The following is a 21,532-nucleotide window of genomic DNA, read 5'->3' on the forward strand; positions in this document are numbered from 1 at the left end:
CATTCTTTTTCTTCACCACCATAGTATTGGCCAGCCATTCAAGGTAGAATACCTCCTTGATAGCCCTTACCTGCTTAAACTTCATCGCCTCATCTTTGACAACATCAGAATGATTCTTGGATGAGCGCTGAGGTGGTTGCTTCTTGGGGGGGGGGGTGATAGATGGATTAACATTTAAATAATGGCAGATGAAGCTCGGATCCACCCCTGGGGCTTTGTAGGCGTTCCATGCAAACACATCAACATTTCTCCTAAGAAACTCTATTAGTTCTTCCTTCTCTTGAGGAGGAAGCTGAGCTCTGACCTGAAAGAACTTCTCCGGATCATCACCAACAACAACCGTCTCTAAATTTTCACATTTCGCTCCTCAGCTGATCCATAGACAGGCAACACTGGAGCTTTTAATTGCTATAAGCCCCTTTCAGCAGGTCGAGGACTTAATTTCGGGCTGATGTAATATGGTAGCCACCAGGCATTACCTAGCCGAGGACTGACTCCCAACAATTTTTTCAATTTGGCCCCTCGATGGATATTTCACCTTTTGGTGCAAAGTAGAAGAGACAGCTCTTAGGGCATGAAACCAGGGTCTGACCATAATGGCCGTGTAGAGGGAATAAGCGTCCACCACGATGAAGTCCACCTCTACCACTACTGAACCAGCCTGCATGGGTAGTCTGATCTGACCCTTAGGAACGACAACATTTCCGTCAAAACTCGCCAAAGGAGAGTCGTAGACTGTTAAGTCCTCGGGTCTCAAGTTTAGCCCCTTGTACAAGTCAAGATACATAATCTCAGCGCCACTGCATTGGTCCACCATCACCCTCTTCACGTCATACCCCCCCATCCTAAGCATGACCACTAAAGCATTATTATGAGGCTGTATGGTTTTGATATTATCCTCATCCAAAAAACTTAGTGCCGATTGGATATCAACTCTAGCCCTCTTCGGCTCCGGATTAGCATCCTCGGTGGACAACCAAGCCACAGACATCACCTTGGAGGGACAAGAACCGATCCTCCTTGGGGCAGCAAAGATGACATTTATCGTGCCTAAATGAGGTCTTGAAGAAGCATCTCTCCGGAATTCTAAATTTTCTTGGCTCTGCTAACCACTGGAATGATGCAAAAGCTGCTTCAATTTTCCTTCTCGGACCAGCTGGTCTAGATGATCCCACAAATTTCTACAGTCCTCAGTAGTGTGCTCCTGGTCCTAGTGGTACTGGCAATAAAGGCTCTGATTGCGCCTCAAGAGATTTCCTGCCATCTTGTATGGCCATTTGAAGAACAGCTCATTCTTAATCTTCTCCATGACCTGATGCATCGGTTCTCGGAATACCGCATTAACCACCTGGGCATTGGCAGGCCCCGACTACCCAGTAAAGTCCCTTTGAATTCGATTGTTATTGTATCGGTCCGACCTAAATCCCTCCTCTCCTGAGGGATAACCTTAGCCTTACTTTTCCCCTGTTGCTGGTATTCCTCGACCTTCTTATACTTGTCAATCCGGTCCATGAGTTGGCGCACACTGGTGACAAGCTTTCTCGTCAAAGACTTCCTTAAACCGTGCTTAGCTGGGAGGCCGACCTTGAAAGTACTGATGGCTACATCATCAAAGTCACCATCTATCTCATTGAACATCTCCTAGTATCTATCTGAGTATGTCTTCAGGGTTTCCCCCCTCTCGCATGGATAAGGACAGTAGGGAACCCAAGGGCCGAAGAACCCTGCTACAAGTAATAAAACGAAAGCCAAATGTTTGAGTGAGCCCTTTGAAGGAATTTATGGAGTCTGCCCCTAAGCCATCAAACCATCTCATCGTCATAGGTCCCAGACTGGATGGAAACACCTTACACATCAAGGCCTCGTTCTTGGAATGGATGGCCATTCTTTGGTTGAAGTGGCTCACATGCTCCACAGGATCCGTTCAACCATTGTAGATAGTGAACGTTGGCTAATTGAATCGCCAAGGAAGTTTTACCTTTTCAATCTTGTGCTGAAGGGCGACTTGAAAATTTGGTTCAACGCCTTGCTCATAGCGTTATTTCCCAGGCCTTTGCGAGGCGGGCTTCTATACCTTCGTTTGTGATGGTGCTCCTCACCATAGGAGAAAGATTCACTAGGTGGGGTTTTTTACCTTCATCTATAACTAGTATCTTCTCCATCATCAGAGGAACCATCAGAGTTTGAGGGGGTTCGCTTTCGCCATGCATGGCGTAACTCCTTCTTTAAATGGTCAATCTCCCTTTGCATGGCTCTATTGTTCTGCTTCTGAGAGACGTGACTTCCAACTTGAGAGTGGCTTCTACTAGTATGTGTAGTGTGCACGCTACCCTCTCGATCTCTCCAACGTTTAAGATTGAGGAAATCATCTTGTCGTTGGGACCTCGTGGATTCTTGTTGATGAGGACCTGATCCTACCATAGTTAACCGTTGCACTCACTATCACACAAGTTCTTCCCACAAATGGCGCCAATTGTAGGGACGCGTTTGGATCTCAGGCCCAAGGTATAATTGGATTCAAGCTCAATAAGCCCAATACAATAAATTTATAGAGAGTGAGTTGGAAAACTAGGTTCTAATGAATAGGACAACAGTAATAATGGAGTTTAAAGAATAATCGAACAGAAATGGACTGGATTTCTCAAAGTAAATTGGTTCTCAGCACAATTCGAGGAGGTCTGTTCTAATATATATTGATTGAGAATGGTTACAAATATGGTTCAAGCTGCTACAGTACTTTCTCTTATAAATTTCCAATCCCCTCTTTGTCAAGGGTCTCTTACATTATATATCTCCCTTCCAATGATCTTGACCCTCCATTTGTTAATCATTTAAGCCACTACTTGAGTACTTGTCGCCAAGGTTTTCAGACCCGGACCGTTCATTGAACCGTAAAAGGGAGAGGTTCAAGGTTTTTAAGGTCGAACCGAGGTCGAACCGGGGTCGAACCGTGATGACGTCATAATTAATTTAATAATTATTTTAAATATATATAACATTAAATTAAAAAAAAAAATAGAAAAATTAACTAAAATAGTCCAAAACAAATATAGATAGTATTTTTTATAACATAACTTTCATAATACAAATAAAAATTATTAAATTCTAAAAAAACATAAATAGCTATTGAGTTTCTAAATTATTTTTAAGTCATGACAAACATACTTTAGTACCCAATAATTTTTATTTTATGAAACTCAATAAAATAGTTAAGAGACAAATTAGATATTTGCTCATGGCCAAGCCCATTTGACTGTGGATCATTTTTTTTTTTCCCAAGCCCATCTGAATAGTCCTTTGTTCACCATTTATCATGAATTAAAAAAAAAAAAAAAATCAAAAGCTAGATCTGACTCCATGCATTTAAAAATGGTCAAAGTTAAATAAATAACAAACCCCAAGAAGAAGGAAGTGCTTGACAGCAAGCAAGCAGTAGATTGTGACAGCAAGCAAGCACGCAGAGCAAAGAAGAAGTCTCCCGAAGCAGTAAGTCTACATCATTTTTAGCAATATTTTCACAACAAAATTTATGTAAAAAATTGTTACTAGTTTTAATTTAAACCCACCATTGAAATTATTTTTTTACTCACAAATATTAATTAATAACAATCTATTATTTAAAATTTATTATGAAATATTGTAAAAATATTATAGCAACATTTAATTGTGATTTTTTATTTTTTTATTCTTTATACTTCCTCCCCTTCCGTCCATACGTTTCTTTTCCTTTTCTTTTCTTTTTTATTCTCTTGTTTTTTTTCCTCCACACACGTATCCCCATCCCCACTGACCCACTCCTCTCAAGTCTCATCATGTTTTTATTTTTCAAGAACTCCTCCTCCACTGTCCACACCGTGTCCTCTCTGCTTTTGTTTTTCTTTCTTCATCTCTAGCTCTATCTTTCTCATTCTCTTTCTCTCATACTCTCACCCTATCACACACACATTACCGGTGGAGAACAAAGCCGAAATTTAAAGCTTGATTCGCCCAAGAGAAGAATTTTTGAATAGAGGGAGCTGCGTGATGTACTCTAAAGAGAGAAGAAGAAGAAGAAACATAAAGACATGTTGTGTTTCTCTGGAGATGGCAGTTGCAATGTTTCTGAAGACATGATGTACTCCCAGCAGAGTTGTATTTCTTTTTCTTTTGTTTTTTTGTGTTTGTTTGTTTTTTTTTTTTTTTTGAGTTTCAGATTCACGGAAGCAGGGAACCGTGAGAAGCGGTTTGATCACGGTTCTCAGAACCGTGAGATCCGACCGTGGTTCTCACGAGTTCCTGCTATTTTCCCATGGAGCGGTTCTTGAGGCTTAACGAACCGTAAACATGAACGGTTGGAGGTTTTTCCGGTCGGACCGTACGGTCCGGTCCAGGTTTCAAAACCTTGCTTGTCGCATCGGACACCCTCTTTAGCCCTTTGTGAGTTGGGATAGCCAATGCAACACTATTCAGGGGTCTTCTCCATATAAATGCAGCTAAAAAGTTAGCTGCAGAGCATTCAATGTGGTGACAGCAGCTTTCTCTTAGATATTTCATGACTCCTATTCTTCCAGTACGTTTGTAATGCACGCCCCTATCAATGGAGTTTTCTGGAAGGTCACTTTGAGTGACAGGATATGCATTCGATTTGTGCTTCGTTTATCAGAGGAGACACTCCTCCTCGGACCACCTTTCTCAACCTTTCTGTCTACATGTTATTTATGGGACTCCGAGCTTAACACCCTTACTACTATTTATTCGTCCCCAGACCAATCAACGTTCTCGGCCAAGACCTAACATATGATTTTGGACCCTTATCCCTATAATAGTTATGCTAATTTTTTTAGTGAGAGTTGTAGTTTTAAGCTACAACTAAATTTGTAACAAAATTTTATCAACTAAATAATTGATATGAAGCATTATATTTGTAGGACTTTCCTAGAATAATTGATACTCATTGAAGTTGCTTGAATTTGTGATTTTCCTTCTTGCTCTCTCTCTCTCTCTAGATTATAATACACGTTTGTTGATTGTTGTCTTTTATTATTATTTTGTTCATATTATTTTGTAGTCTTTTTAAGTTGATGTAAAGAGAAAGTTAAATTACTTTGTTAGAATGTTTTTTAAGGGAGGAATAGAAGAGATTTGGAAGAGTTCTAACTATTTCTAATCCTTCATTTTTAATTTCCCCAAATTGGAGAGATTTAGAGGGAGAGTAGAATATAGAAACACTTGACCAAATGAATTATCAAATTTATCCTTACCATATTAACAAAATTACAAACTATGAAAAGATTAATTATTCCCCTCCGTTAATTTTAAAAATACCCAAATAAGGTAATCATTCTCCTCTCCTCTCCTCTCCCTCCCTCCAGACTTCCAAACACAGCATTTAGTTTCTCTCATTATGCTGTTCTTTTACTACAGAATGTTCATACTATATCGACTTTTTGTCACACCAGCGAGGATTTCACATACACCGGCAGTATAAATGAAAACAGCCTGAAGATTTTGTGGTTGAAGGGGGAGAATGCCAATACAAGAGTTAACATAATGCTGAGTCATAAATTTCAACTCTGCTAATCTTGAATTTGATGTCTCATACTTTAGGAAAACTCTACCCCAATATTATCACAATATCTATCAGAAATTTGGAAAAGATTAACAATCTTCTTCATTAAAACTAGAGGTGGTGGGCAGACAAAACTTGTTTAATTGTAAATTAGGAGTATTAATTGAAATGTCACCAGATATTACCCAAAATTTATACAAAAGCAGTTCACTGCTCATCTCCTAAAGGCTAAAGCCAAAGGCAGCAAAATATATGTAAAATTGTAAGATGAATTAAAACGGAGCCTTTAAAAGGAATTAGCTGATGTTTAGCAAGGTGAGGTCTAAAGCACCCATTTACATGTTTTATCCTGCTCAGGTGACAAAAAGAAATCTCAAGTCTTCCTCAGTCAATTTTCCAAGGGCCTCTGTAGAGCCACCTATAGTCCTGCAAGAGACAAAATTGGTGAGGTCAGTACCAATATGTGGAAACCATTTGGACAATACAATCTAAATGGCAGAAAGATCACACACCCTTCAAACACTAGTTCCTTCTTTTCTTGTAGCTTCAAAATCCTCTCTTCAATTGTATTCTCAATAACAAATCTCACAATTCTGTAAATGTAAAGGCAAAGTTAAAATCTTCAAAGAAAGGGGCAACTAGCTTATATAAGAATTGGGCAAGCTAGCAAGTAAAAAACAGCACCTGATTGGTTTATACTGCCCTATTCGATGGATTCTATCTTGTGCTTGCCGCTCCACAGCTGGGTTCCACCAAGGATCCATCAAAAAGACCTAGACACAGGAACGACACATGAAGCATACCAACACTAATAATAAAACTAGCAAGGAATTAACATTTAGATGTCCACAATAAATGAACAAGCTAGAGCATACGTCTATCATCTTTGTGGTATAAGCCAAGTTAGAAGAGGAATGTGTGCCAAAGAGGTACAAGAAAATCAAATTAAAAACTAAAACCCTATATATATAATAATTAAAAGTATCTGGCCTGCCTCATTTTGCAAATACAGGTGAAAAGTCATCAGTAGAAAAATCTGAACAAATTTAATAGATAAAGCATGATAAGTATTGTCTAAGACAAGCTTCTTAAATGCCACGAGATCCACTTTCCCAGTACAAAAATCAACTGATAGTCTTCAACATGAGTTCCTCATAAAATAAGTGTTCCCTTGACTAACAAGGAGCCTCAGGAAATTTACACTGCACCTCTCTCTTTATTGAAAAGCCAACTAAAAAAAAAAAACTTAATTTAAGAAAAACAGGTACAAATGCATGCTTTATTACTGCAAATGTAAGCCTAAAGAATAGTAGAGATTCAATTAAACAAGACTAAGAAAATGAATTGCTTACATGTGATGCAACTGCAAGATTCAGAGCGACACCACCAGCTTTCAAGCTCATAAGGAAAATCCTGCAATCTGGGTCCTCAGTAAATCTCTTGATAGAGGCATCTCTTGCAGACATGGTCATGCTTCCAACTAGTTGAACACACTTTATACCAGACTGCAACAGGTTCAGCAAATTACTTTCCTACCCTTTCACAATGTGGGGAGAAAAAAAGACTGAAATGCAGATTTTATATTACCTTGTGGAGGGAATAATTTATGAGATCCAAGAATGACGTGAACTGGCTGAAAACAATTCCTTTTGCAGAACCATCCCTTTCAACCATGAACCTAATTTCTTCCCTCTAGAACCATTCAAAGCAGTGAGCAGCAAGTGGAAAAATACAACAATTGCAATATTTATGGACCCACAGGAAAATGCAGGCAAAGTATCAAAATTTATAGATTTACCTTACCCAAAAACTGAGATCAATTTTTTTTTCTTAAAATCCAATTACTTAAAATTATTAAGGAGATTTTTGCTAGAGAAGGGAAGATAATTTTCTTATATAACCATATCATCCGCAAAACAGAATTATCAAATGAACACGAAACCATCAAAAAATGGTTAAGGCCATGTGGAAATATATAAACCATTGCTGTAGATATGGACACAGTAGAAAATATAGAAGCAACCCAACAGAACACTATAAATTTACCTAGCCCAGAAAATGACATCAAGTTTTCCCTTACCACCCTTTTTTATTAAATTCTTGGAAGGGACGTGTGCTAGAGAAGAAGACAATTTTCTATGACCATAGCAATGCAGGAAACAGATCTGTCAATTCATCATTTTTATCACTGCTCCATTGATTACGTTTTAGTTAACTCTGAAGTCTGATTTGCCAACTTCCTAGATCAACCTGATCTTATGACTGATCCATTCAACACCCCCCCACACATGGGGCATGCACTTCACTATTTGAAATGGATTTTAAGATTAATTTTACTGCTGTGGAAGTTGAAGAGGTTTCTTTTAAGAAAATTAATATATGTGTAAAGGGTTTCTTAATTCAGAAGAATGTGCAAAAAAGAAACTCACTTTCAAGATTGCCTTCAAAGATCTTTATTAGTTCTCTCTCATGTTTATGTAAAAATAGGGACATTACATGCTAGAGAAATCATGTCAAGTAAAATCGCAAGAAATGGCACACATGCTATGCTAGAGATTTTTTAAAGAATTATCAAGGTTGCAATATGAAGGGAAAAGTTCCAAAAAACATATGTAACAGTTTCATTGACACATACCAAAGCCTCTATTTTTGTGCTTGTCTGAAAATCGTCAAGTTGAATTCTGTTCAGAATACTTGAGGATCTGAAACCCTTAATGGTAGTTTTAGAAGTCTGATCTTCATTGTCCACATTTTTAGTCAAATCGACAGTAAGTAATTTGGAACATGTAGGGCATGAGGCTTGTCCAAATGAAGCACAGTAATTAAGCAAACAAGCCTTACAAAAAACATGCTCACAAGAGGTGACCTGTAACAATGAGCAAAAGCTTTTAGATGGAAAACAAATCCAGGACTTGGTGTAAAATGAATTTACTTATAAATAGCTAAGCACAGGGTATCCAGAAAGTGAGTGCATTATTTCCAGACTAAATAGAAAAATACAAAATGTTTGTAAACTTGGTCATTTACTTCCCAGTAGGAAGTTGTTAAAGGTAATATAATACAAAATCAATGAAAAATAAAAAATAAAAGATATGTCTTCCATCTAGGGTACCACATTTAGGCAAAATCACTTTCCAATCCCTAGAAGACCAAGTCAAAGCATAAATTCACGTTCATTTGAGTTGCATAGCCTTTGTGACAATTGCAACTTTGCATCTAAATATCATATCCATTAGCTAACCATGAATGTGATCCTTCACTCCTTAATAGACAAGTTAGTGAATCACGTATTCAACAAAGGCCAATTTGCATTATTAACTTAACCAGATACATTTGCATTAACTTAATCGGATATATTTTATCCAATGTATTATCTATCAAGAACTATATTAAAAGGCTTTAGAAACTGTTAAAGAGAGTGTTACACCCTTCCAGAAGATACCACTGGTCTCTGTCACAATTATAGGCTTCTCTAGAAGATATTGGTGTGGTCTCCCTAGTGAGGTGTAAATACTAGCTGTCACCATCAGAATATTCTGTCATATTTTTAAATCCTTCTCCAATATACTGGCTAAGGGCTGAGATAGAAAATAACTCATGCTTTTCATTTGTTGGTTTGAATTGGTTTGAATGATGTTGAGAGGTGTATGAAGATGTCGGAGAGCATGGCTGCCATCATCACCATCATGATCGTTGCCGTGAAAATCCGATAGTCAAACAGCAAACTATGTCATTAGCTGCTGTGTTTGTTGCACTATGATTTTCAGGATGTTGTTCACGGTTGGTAGGCATTGTTTGTGGGGATTTCTGGTGGATTGTGGATGTTCACGGCAGTTTTCAGTCAATTCTGACATTTCCAGCTCTATCATGGTGGTTCCCATGTGAATGGTTGCAAGTTTCATGTTTAATTGGTCGTCAATGGCCTAAGTCTATGCTAGTACAGTGGTCATCAGAAGTTTCTAAGTCACCAGCGGTGTTGGTTGTTGAAGTTGACATGGAAGACCCACATTTGGTTCTTGGTGGTGTTTAGTTGTTCCCTATCCTGAATAAGAATAGCTAATTTGTCTACTTTTGCCCCTATTGTTCCATCCTTTTAAGGCTTAATTGGTTGTGTGAGGCAATACTTAAACTTATGGTATTGACTATCATGAAACATTATCTCCTATGGCAAGATCTCTTATGTTCAAATCCAGATATCACTTGCGGCGAATTTTGACTAGCCTCTATCCATGTCAAGAATGAATTTCACTATGGTGACCTATTTGAGGAAGTCTTTTTTTTTTTTTTTTTTTTTGATAAGTGAAATTTGAGGTCAAATCACATTTTGGAAATAAACAAATGGAAGACTTTTTTTTTTGAGAGAGAGTTTCAACCTATAGTGTCCGCTCCTGATGATAACTCTTTATCTATCATCAGACCAAGACATCAATCAGTTTTTTGGTGTAGGCGGAAATTGAACCCCAGATCTCTTATACAACTATCAGAGACTTTACCAATTGGGCTAACTAGAATCCAGTTGAGGAAGTATCTATGAAGTAGCCACCTAAGTTTAATTCTTAGGGGTAGTGTCGGAACAATGTGTGCAAGCTGAAGAAAGCATTCTAATGTCTTAAGCAGTCAGCAAGATCATGGAAAGTTTTATAAGGTTTTCTCATATTTTGGTCTCCACCATTGTCAAATGAATCATTAAGTTTTCCACGTGCAGAATGATGCTAGATATATACTTGTTTATGTGGATGACATAGTAATTACAGGGATGATTTTGATGGCATTACCAGATTGAAACAATCCTTACAAAAACACTTTCACATCGAAAATCTTGGCAAACTTCGGTAGTTCTTGGGAATTATAGTTGCAAGATCTAAGCAAGGCATCAAGTTATCTCAAAGGAAGTACGTACTTGATACAATCAAAGAGATTGGATTGCTAGTTACTTGTTTGGTTGAAACTCCAATGGATCCAAATCAGAAACTCTTTTGATAGGTAATCAAAGAAATTTTATTAATGAAGATAGAAAGTAAAAATACAAACTGTTTATGATGATGAACAAGAAGAAAAGGATAAATCAAACAACAGAGAAGAGGTCTGGAAACTAATCTAAGAGAAAACATAAACTCAGAGAGAGAGGAACAATTAGTAAAACCCCAACAACAAAACCACTTAAACAAACTATGTTGGCATAAAACCTTTAACTCTTCCAAAGTCATCTCAGTGTCCTCAAAGGAACGACGATTTCGTTCCAACCAAGCAATCCATATCAAGCAACCTAGAATCAAATTCCAGATATTTTAAGTATTATTCCCAAGCCATTGATGCCAACAAAATAACAATCCTGCCATTGGACATGGCATAACCCAATGAATATCAAAAGCCTGAAGCATAAAAGAATCCTGAGTTCCCTAAATCGCATGACAGAAAGACCGGGTGTCAAACTTACCATCTCCTTTGAGCCGCCAACAAAGAGTATCACTCCTTTCACCCCGAGGAATATGAGATTGGATAAACTCAAGGAGAGAATAAGATGCAACTAGCTCCTAGTCTTCAAATTCTCTATAAAACATTAAATCCCAAACTCTAACAGTACCCTCCTCCGAAAGCCATAACACCTCAAAAATACAAGCATCATTGTTAGCTGAACACAAGTAGAGGTCAGGATAGAGAGATTTTAGGGTATTATCACCAATCCACCTATCATGCCAAAACCGGATACGAGTACCTTCACCTACTACAAATGACAAATGCTTAGAAAAGCCCTCCCACCCTTCATGAATGCTTCGCCAAAGACCACATCCATGAGCTCTCCTACATGCTTTAGTACTCCACCCCCCTTAATCATATTTTGTGGAGATAACCCTTCGCCAAAGATGGGTAGCTTTAGGAATAGTAAAAAGAGATAAAAAAAATATGTTGGGAGACTTGAGAGAGTACTTTTCAATAACGTGAGCCTAACATCCTTAGATAAATAGAGACACTTCCACCCTGATAATTTCTTCTCCATTTTCTTCAAAATAGGATTCCAAATCGAAGCTATCTTAAACAAAGTTCCCAACGGCATCCCCAAATATTTCATAGGCAAACTGCCCACTCTACAATGAAGAATATTGGCCAGAACTTCTAGATTATTCACCTCCCCAATAGGGACAATCTCACTTTTCCCAGCATTAACCTTCAACCCCGTAAAAGCTTGGAAACAAGACAAAGCCAACCTTATGGACAACAGTCGTTCCCTAGAAGCATCACAAAATAAGATAGTATCATTAGCAAACAACAAATGGGAAATAAGCACACTGACAGAATTCACTGCTCCCACATGAAAACCCCAGATAAGATTACTCTCCTCTATCTTCCTCAAAATTCTGCCTAAAACCTCCATTATCAAAAGAAACAAGAGTGGGGATAATGGAACACCTTGTCTCAAACCACGAGAGCCTCCAAAAAAACCTTCAAGGGATCCATTTACCAGGACTGAAAAATGGACAGAAGTGACACGAGCCTTAATCCACCCTCTCCATTTCACCCCAAAACCCATCCGGACCAACAAATAAAACAAGGCATCCCAACTCACATGGTTGTATGCTTTTTCAATATCAAGCTTGGAAACTACACCCAGTAACCGGCTCTTCAACCTACTATCCAAGCATTCATTTGCAATGAACACTGAATCTAGAATCTGCCTTCCGCCAACAAAGGAATTTTGAGACTCAAAGATGAGATTATCCAAAACCACCCTCAATCTGTTAGCCAACACCTTGGACAGCAACTTGTACACACTACCCACCAAACTAATAGGGCGAAAGTCTTTAATGTTAACGGCATTACAATTCTTAGGAATTAAAGTGAGAAAAGAAGCATTCATAGACTGTTCAAACACAGATGAAAGTAATCAAAAAAATCTATGACATCATTTTCCACAACACTCCAACATTTATGAAAAAAGCCATGGTTGAGAGATGAAGCTGACTTATTTTCAAATCCTAGCCAATATCGTTGATTGGTTGGGACTTGGGAAGCTCAATTATCTCTCTAACACAATGCCAAATATCTCATACATAGTTAGTACAATGAGTAAGTTCTTAAAAGCCCTAAGACCATCACATTGGGACGCTACTATCTGGATACTTTGATACCTAAAGAGAGATCCAGGATGAGGTATATTGTTTTGAAAGAATGGTCATCTTAGGATGGAAGGCTTCACTAATGAAGATTGGATAGGATCACCTTCAGATAGAAGGTCCAAAATTGGGTATTGCACCTTTTTGGGAGGAAAGCTTGTAACGTTAAGATGCACAATTTAGTTTCCTGGTCAAGTGCAAAAGCAAAATACAGAGCAATGGCACATACTTCCAGTGAGATTTCTTTAGAAGTTCGGCTTCTTAGCACATACTCCTATTCCACTACCCTAAGATAACCAAGCCGCTATACGCATTGCTTGCATTCTTGTGTTCCATGAAAGGACCAAGCACTTTGAAATGGAATACCATTTCGTATGAGATAGTATACTAAATGGAGAAATAGCTACACCATTTGTGAATTGAATACGAACTTGATAATATCTTTACAAAATCATTATGTAGCAGTCAATTAGAATATATGTTCCAAGCTGGGTTTATATTGACATATATGCTCTACCTTAGGGGGAAGTATTAGAGAGAACTTTATGCGATACCTTCTAGAAGATACCATTGGAGAGGTGCTCCTAGTGAGTGATCCTAATCTAGACTCTTTTAGAAGACACCATTGGTGAGATGTCCCTATCAACTATCACCATCAGAATATTCCTTAGAAGATAACATTGGGGAGATGTCTGATGGCGGAATGATAACATGGTTAAAGAAAGGATATTCTCTTTGGAAGCCTAAGGCTAAGGCAAAGCCCAAGAATAAGTGTCAAAGGCAGTTAATTAAGTTTTTATATTTTATTTGGTTAGTCTTGAGTCAAGGGTATTTTAGTAATTTTACAATTGTTGGGTATGGGCCATAGTTATAGGCCATGGGTTTTATTAATTAGTCTTACTTAATTATGGATCTTTATGTGGGCTTTGATTTAATTTTTTAGGTTTAAATAGTAATCCTAGTACTAGTGGGAATTCTAATTCTGCTACTACAAGTAAGAGTCTTTGTATATAAATATTGTGCTCAATGTAGAATGAGTTGATTAATAAAATTGAGTGTTTTGAGCAATAGGCATGTTGGCATTTTTTGTTTCTTTCTCCTTCTCTCTTCTCCTTATTTTCTCTTCTTTCTTTCTAAAGTTACTGTTCATGTAGTACCGTTCACACAGCCCCCAAACAGTCCTAACTTCTCTCTAAATTCTTCTTCTTTCCCAACCCTAAACCCACCACAACTAAACGTTAAAAAAATCCCTAATTGTCCTACATCAATGTCCTTGTCAACTATCACCATCAGAATATTCTGTCATATTTGTAAATTCTTCACCAATATCATGGATTGGCTGAGGGCTGAGATAGAAAACAGCTCATCCTTTTCACATTTTTTCTTCTTATTTTTCACTAACAAAAACATAACATTAGCTATGAGGCAGGTTTAAAGGAACCAACTTAAAGTATTAAAGAAAAAAAATGTTGATTATAATAAACTTTTATGCCAAATTTCCAAACTTTGGTGTGGGGATAAATAAAGATGAAACTATATCCAGAAAAATAAAAAAGTAAAACCCAAAAAGATGAACTTACAGCAGGATCTTCAGCTGGGTCGTGACAGATGCCACACACTTGTTCACTATTATCATTACTAATCATGTTTTCTCTTCTTAATGCAGCAGCTTTAGAACATACCACAAGGTAAGGATGATCAACTGCCTGCAGTTTTACACAATGAAATTAGAGGCATTAAAGCACTAGCACATCATTAATAGTTTTTACTTTTAAAATGTTAATTTTCTGCTGCTGACTATAATACGCAGACTACTTATCAAAAAACAATATGCAGACTACACTCTAAGAGAACAATATAGATGGGTGGAAATCTAAACTTGGTCCGTCAAGCCTAACTCATCAACAGATTCTCGATACCATCATAATGAGGAGCTATTTTCCTTTTTTCTGATTAAAAAATCTGAAGCTCAAAATAGGGAGGAGGGGTCAGGTTTCTCAATCAAGGGTACACATAATTAATGCATGGTCCTTTCTTAATATATTTGTCCATTGAATACATACTTTTTTTTTTATAGATAATAAAAATTAACTGCAAGTACACTGGAAGTATACTAACAAAACAACACAGTAAAGCTCTAAAATTAATACTTTTTTTTTTTATAAGTGAAATTAATACACTTTTAAAATGGTAACAAACTACTAAAATGGTTTTTTCTAAAAAATTATCATTCACCTGCCGCAACCTTGTGAGGAGGTCAAAAATGTGAGCGTAATTATTCATCACAGTTCCCGATTGAACATATCTGTAAAGAATAAAACAAATTTATACAAACATGCTGAAATAATTTCATATAACAGATGAAGTAATTTTTTGTGTTGTGTCCAGGTGCATGCATGATTATGAGTATAAACACAGAATGGGTATAATGTGGAATATAAAGCAAGGAAGATTCAGAGAGAACAAAAATTAATTCGAATCACGAATCATGTTAATGATAACTTATACATAAATAAGTGGAATTTCAAAGCTGAAACACAAAGTAAAAGAAAATGAAGGTGACATACGTATTAAACTGTGACTGACTGTCATTGTACAATGATTCATAATAATCTTGTTCTTTGATATCCAAGGTATCCCGCCTCAATAAAACCTACAAAAAATTAGGGAGGAATTGAAAAAGGAATAATGGACAAAAATCCTAGCGCCATAAAGTATAATATCAAATAATAAATAAATAAACAAACAAACAAAACTTACAACTCTAGGAGGAAGTGCCAGATCAGCAGCCCTGCCTTTTTTTGTGCGTCTTAGAACTATGTTCTTTAAAATTTTGTGTTTGAGCAAAATCATTGCTCGTCGCCCCTCATCACTCTTTCCATATGATTGTATTGGTGTAGCAACATACTAAAAAGGTACAAGGATTAAATGATATGCAAGAAAAGAGTATTTCTATGAAAAATAGATACCTTGAACAATAAAGAACAAAAGGAAAATGAGAGAAACATATTTCAGGACTCACTTTATTCCACCAACAAAAATGTCTCACAGAACTATGATGACAGTTCTGACATTCCTTTAAGGAGCTGCAGGTAACCAAGAGGGTTAATAAAAGTAAATAACAATTAAACCAAAGAAAAAGTAATCCAAAATACGATTGCATAATTGTGCAGAATGAAGAATGCAGAATGAAGAATAAGATGAATCTCAGGAAAAGAAAACTAAAAGTATAGTTTGAACAGCTACTGATTTTGGACAACATTACCTTGTTATCACATAACAAACTAGAGATGTTTCATAACATAAACTTGTATATATATACTGGAAGTCTTTGATTTTTTTTTTTTATTATTTATAATTCTAATGTTGCCACTTTTGCCATTGAGTAGTCACAATTTTCCACATCATCACTAATATATATATATATATATATATTAATTTGATTTTGGATCCCACAGACTCTTCTTTGTTTCCCATTGAAAGCCAAAAGCCTAAGAGTTTATTTACTATTGATCTCTCTCTTTCCACCTCTGCATCTTCAAATCTAAATTGAACTCTTTTTATTTTAGCAAAATTTATGCAACTACAGACCCTCTTGAGCACAAAGGAGAAGAAAATCCAGAAATTTCCCAAGAACTTCCCAATGGTAAGAAGTTTGTGGTACACAATATTTTCTATAACCTAGTGAAAACGATAGGTGTGCTCATAGTTGAAACATGGCAAATATAATAGTAATTACCCACTTCTTCAATTTGTAAACTAGAAAGAAGCATGAAAGTAAAAATTCTCAATTGACCCACTAATAATTTTATGTCATATTAGTAGATCAAGTCAATCAACTAGACACCACTGCCAAATGTACATAATTTTTCATAGTTGCAGATTGCTGTAAAGAACAATATTGGATCTCAAACCATACCTGTGATCAAGTGTTTTGCAATCACAGTCCTTGCACAGATAATAAGAGTATGGAGTTATTTGCAGGAAGCGAACCTGTGCCAACAGCATTGCAACTAGTAAGTTTGATAGAAACAGTTGCATCATTATCGAAAATATTTATAACATGCATTAAACTTACCAAAGAGTAAAGTTCTCCAACACGATTCTGAAGGGGAGTGCCACTTAAAGCCCATTTGTATGAAGAATCCAAAGCAAGAACGGCTTTTGCAGTATTACAATGTCTAGCTTTTATATAATGTGCCTATTTTCAAATAAGAGAACCATAAACATTTTTAGAAAGAACACTAGTGAAACTAATTCTGCAATGTATAAACCCTGGTAAGGACTTAAAGCTTCAATCCATTTTTTAGTAACCAGAGGGACACACTCCACAGACACAAATGGATAGCAATAAAGTTAGAACACAAAAACAAGAAAATAAATGAGAGACACCGGCCTACTGGCAGTAAGCCCACATTCTGCACCAGAATGGAGATATAAGAAATAGTAAACAATTTGGAGGCAATAAGAAATAAAATATCAATTAAAAACATTAATCTTCATAAGAAGTGCAAGACATTAACAGAGATGAAATCCAAGAATTTATTTCAGCCAACAAGAACTTTAAAGATTTAGATATTTGAAACCATTTTCGTATCCTAGCTGGTCGTGTACAAATTTTCCAATCATATATGGTTGTGTTCCCATGCACATATTCATGTTCAGGTCATGGTACTTAACAGTTATGCTTACATGTAATGAGAAACCTGGAAAACCAAGGTTGATAGCTTCAATCATGAAATCAAACAAACTTGGACTGTATTCCCTCCAATAATAATATGGTCCATTGTTATAAACTCCATACAGGGAAGATTGTGCGTTAGAACGCCAAGGGGTCATCAAGCATGGAAATATTTTATCTAGGTTTAGTATGTTATTATCTGATTTGAAATTTTCAGAATCAAAACAGTGATCACACTTTTAACTGTGAAGTGTCAATTCCCTGATTACAAGTATCACCTGGATCATGAAAATGGGTCAGACATACATCAGATACATGAATGCCTTTTAGCAATTGACAACAAAATGTCCATATAGCGTACAAGTATAACGGTCACATTCTAGGCAATTCAAACTTTAAGAATGTTTGAGATAAAGAACAAAAATCCAAAAATTGATCCACATTAGACAACAGTGAATGTGAGTGTGCATGCAGATGCTTGTTCAGATGGGGAGAGAGGGCATAAAATGGTCTCAAGCAAGTTCATGAGAAAGTGAGGAGTGATATTCCCCTACCACAACTAATATATGACAACTTACCTCATCCAAAATTACACGCTCCCACTTCACAGCATGCAAAAGTGATTTCCCTCTTGAAGAGCTGTCAACTCCTCCATTTCCAAATCTACTTCCCATTCCCATGTCGTCTTCTTCATTGTGCTGCTTTGATGCCTTCTGACGAGCTCCCTTACTTTTCTTGCCATCACTTTCATCCATCACATCTTCAGCAGACTCTGTTTTCTGCTTTGACATTGCAGGGCTCCATTTCTTCCTTGCTTGCTTAGACTGCTTCTCTGTTCTAACAGCATCAGGCCCACAAAAATATTTCAGGTGAATCGTAAGCTTACTTTCATAATATGCTTTGCCACAGTAAGGACACTTCGTCTTGGGAGGCATCATGTATTTTCTGAACTCAGCCTCAACAACAGAGTATGTTGTTAGAACAAAATCACATTTTCTAATCTCTTTAGAATGCTTCGCTCTATTGGCCCCATGATAAATAAGCACCTTGGCACAACCCTCTGAAGTAAACCGTTTAATCTCACTCTCCCACTGCTTTACAGCAACCACAGGACAAATTACAAGGGTGGCCTTAATTCCAGGCAAGCCTTTGGATGAACCTGGTAATACTGAGGTATCATCATCAGTCGTTCTTCGGATTTCCCGCCTGGCAAGGACGAGTGAAATTGCTTGAATGGTTTTTCCCATTCCCATTTCATCAGCAAGTATTCCCCCTCTAATTCCAGACTTTTCCTCCTGTTTTGAAGCCCAGGCCAACCACTCCTTTTGGTACCTTAACAAAGGCATTATCAATTCGGATGGTTCCTCAGCAGTTTCAGTTATCTCTTGATCCTGACATTCCAAATCAAAATCTTTTGTTATATTCTCATCAATCCATTTCTCATGTTCTTCTTCCCATTCATTCCACAACAATCTTGGCTTTGGACCTCCTTTTCTTTTCCTCTTTTTATTACTATTATTATTATTATTATTATTATTATTATTAAAATTATAAATAATAATGTTGTTATTATCATTCTTGGCCAACCCAAGAAAATCAATCTCAACTGCTGCTTGCTGAGCATCCACATCCGCTACCCGACTAGACTCTCCATGCTCCACTGTTTTCTTCTCTTGTCCAGCCTTCTTCCTTTTCGTTGAAGGCTTACCATAATCATAACCATTATCTTCCCAATCATCAACCTCAACTGCAGCTTTTGGTGTGGCGTTCAAATCAAACTCCACTCTACCGCTGTCCTCTTCATCTACATCTATATATCATCGCATATAAGCCAATGCTAAAACACCAAAAAATAAACAATAACATTCCATTTCGCAGACCCAATTTCTTATAAGAAAAATTCATCTCCTTAAATTAACACTTCACTACAAATTTCACTTAAAACTCCACCAACCCATATACACAAAATCTTCAAAAGTTCAAACATAAGTTATAATTGATTTTTTTAATAAATAAAACCCCACAAAACATTAACTTCTAATCACAAATCAACCCCATAAATCAGAAAGCGTACCTTCATCACTATGATCAGAACCGGAGGGCACATAGACTGTTGAGTCAGAACCCGCTTCGTCAGTGCTATCATCACTAATCTCTTGAACTTGCACATTGCTTGCTTCTAATTTACACATCAAAATTCACATTACTCAGTTTAGAATTACCTATAAATATTACACCATAGAATTAACTAATACATAACTTAAAAATTAAATTAAAAAAAAAAAGTTTGACCTTTTTTTTTTATACCGTTTAATTTAAAGAAACTAAATTTCGCTTTTTTTTTTTGAAACCAAACAGGATTCATTCGAAGAAAAACCAAACAAAAATACTGATTAAAAAAAAAAGTAAGAAAGAAAGATAGAGATTGTTTATATCAATCAAATACTTTACCGATTTTTAGGGTAAAAATGTTCGATAATTTAAATTATTAAAAAAAAAAGTTTTGAGAGAGAGAGTTTACCATCGATAGGAGGGTTAGAGATTTGCCTACGAGAACGAAGCTCCATTACTTATTCTCAGAATATTTTTCTCTCTCTTTTATTTTTTTGATATAGAATCTGATAGAATTTTTGGGGTTCTCTACTTTCTTTCTAGTGTGAGAGAGAGAGAGAGAGAGAGAGAGAGAGAGAGTGGCGTTTGGACTTTGGAGTACGTGAAGAGATCGGCGGGAAAGCCCCTTTTATAAGTGGTTGCGAAATTCGGCTTTTTATCTCGGTGGTGTTTATTTCAGGGGTTGTACCGCTTTTGAACGAATCTGGGCCGTCCTTATGTGGGTCCTGAATGAATCTCAAATTTATAAACGGTGTGATTTGTGGCATGTGTGTACAGCGGTTTGGGTATGTTGGGATTCCCGCGTGCAACCCATTCGTCGTTTGATTTTTTTTTTTTTTAAAGAACTGTTGTTTTAAAATGTTTTTTATGATGTTTATCTCCTTGGTACACTAAGTAATGGGTTTAATGGACTTGAAAGTGAATATAAAAAATTTGGAGTTCTCAAGTTTCAACTATCATAGTCTTAATTTGTGAGACTTCCAAGATACTTCGAATAACGAATGTAATAATCTTTTTAAGATAACCATTTTACTTTTTGTTTGACTTCTTTCCAAAAATGCATTTTGGTCTCACAATTTCCCATAAAACAATAAATTAGTCTCTTATTTTTGAAAATAAGACAACTTCAATACTTTTTTCTCATATTCAGTAAATAAGCTCCTGTAAACTATGAGATACCAAAAAAAAAAAAAAACTCTTAATTTGTCTTTGTTTAACTTATCCCAATTTATGTTGCTCATTTTTTTTGTTATAGTTTTATTATGAAAGAAGGTATTATAAATTTGAAAGTCTCGATTTTAGCAATCACAATATCAATTTATAAGGTTTCCAAGATGCCTCGTATACAGATGTAATGATTTTTTGAAGACGACTGCTTTGCTTTTTGTTTGACTTCTTTCAAAAAGTGCTTTTCTCTCATGCTTTCCCCTAAAATAATAAAATTAGCCTTTTTTGAAAATAAGATAATTCTTATCTCTTATTAAGTAAATAAGTTACCGCAAACTACAAGATACAAAATACCAAATACCAAATAAAAAAAATTAAAAAAAAAAAAAAAAACCTTAAGTTTGTCTTTGTTTATTTTATCCCAGTATTTTTTTGCTCCTTTTTTCTATTTTAGCTTTACTATGAAAGAAGGTATCGTAAATTCGATGGTCTAAATTCCAGCGATAACACTATCAATTTGTGAGGTTTCCAAAATGCCTCATAGGTAATGCCATAATGGATGTGATAGTATTTTCAAGGTGACCTTGTTGCTTTTTGTCTAATTTCTACCCAAAAGAGCATTTTTGTCTCATATTTTTTTTTTATCTCATATTCAGTAAATAAACTACCAAAAACTAAGATATACCAAACAAGAATAAAAAAATAAAAATAAAAACTTAATTGTCTTTGTTTATTCTATACAAAAAAATTTTGTCCATTCTTTTATTTTATTTTTACTAAACAAAACTACCATTAAAAAGTTAGTAATGTTTTTCCCTTTGGCACCCAATAATGGATTTAATGGTCTTGAAAGATATCGTAAATTTGAAGATTTTAAAGTTCCATCTACCATACTATTGATTTATGGGGTTT

At 36.1% G+C, this 21,532-nt stretch overlaps 2 protein-coding genes across 2 annotated transcripts; both read right to left on the reverse strand.

Annotated features, from left to right (window-relative positions):
• Positions 1 to 475: 475 nt before the first annotated feature.
• LOC115956749 lies at positions 476 to 991 on the reverse strand. Its single transcript, XM_031075045.1, has one exon. The coding sequence runs from the start codon at positions 989 to 991 to the stop codon at positions 476 to 478; it is 516 nt and encodes a 171-aa protein (XP_030930905.1).
• A 4,646-nt stretch (positions 992 to 5,637) lies between these two features.
• LOC115955945 (DNA repair protein RAD16) lies at positions 5,638 to 20,147 on the reverse strand. Its single transcript, XM_031074364.1, has 16 exons — positions 19,863 to 20,147; positions 19,416 to 19,520; positions 17,920 to 19,151; positions 16,739 to 16,861; positions 16,580 to 16,653; positions 15,683 to 15,746; positions 15,421 to 15,567; positions 15,228 to 15,313; positions 14,896 to 14,965; positions 14,241 to 14,366; positions 8,184 to 8,414; positions 7,136 to 7,240; positions 6,901 to 7,053; positions 6,233 to 6,321; positions 6,061 to 6,141; positions 5,638 to 5,974 (listed from the first exon to the last, which is right to left on the reverse strand). The coding sequence occupies exons 1-16, from the start codon at positions 19,906 to 19,908 to the stop codon at positions 5,902 to 5,904; spliced, it is 2,805 nt and encodes a 934-aa protein (XP_030930224.1). The 5' UTR covers positions 19,909 to 20,147; the 3' UTR covers positions 5,638 to 5,901.
• Positions 20,148 to 21,532: the final 1,385 nt, after the last annotated feature.

This window comes from Quercus lobata, chromosome 8 (assembly GCF_001633185.2).
Source record: "Quercus lobata isolate SW786 chromosome 8, ValleyOak3.0 Primary Assembly, whole genome shotgun sequence".
Taxonomy (NCBI): domain Eukaryota; kingdom Viridiplantae; phylum Streptophyta; class Magnoliopsida; order Fagales; family Fagaceae; genus Quercus; species Quercus lobata.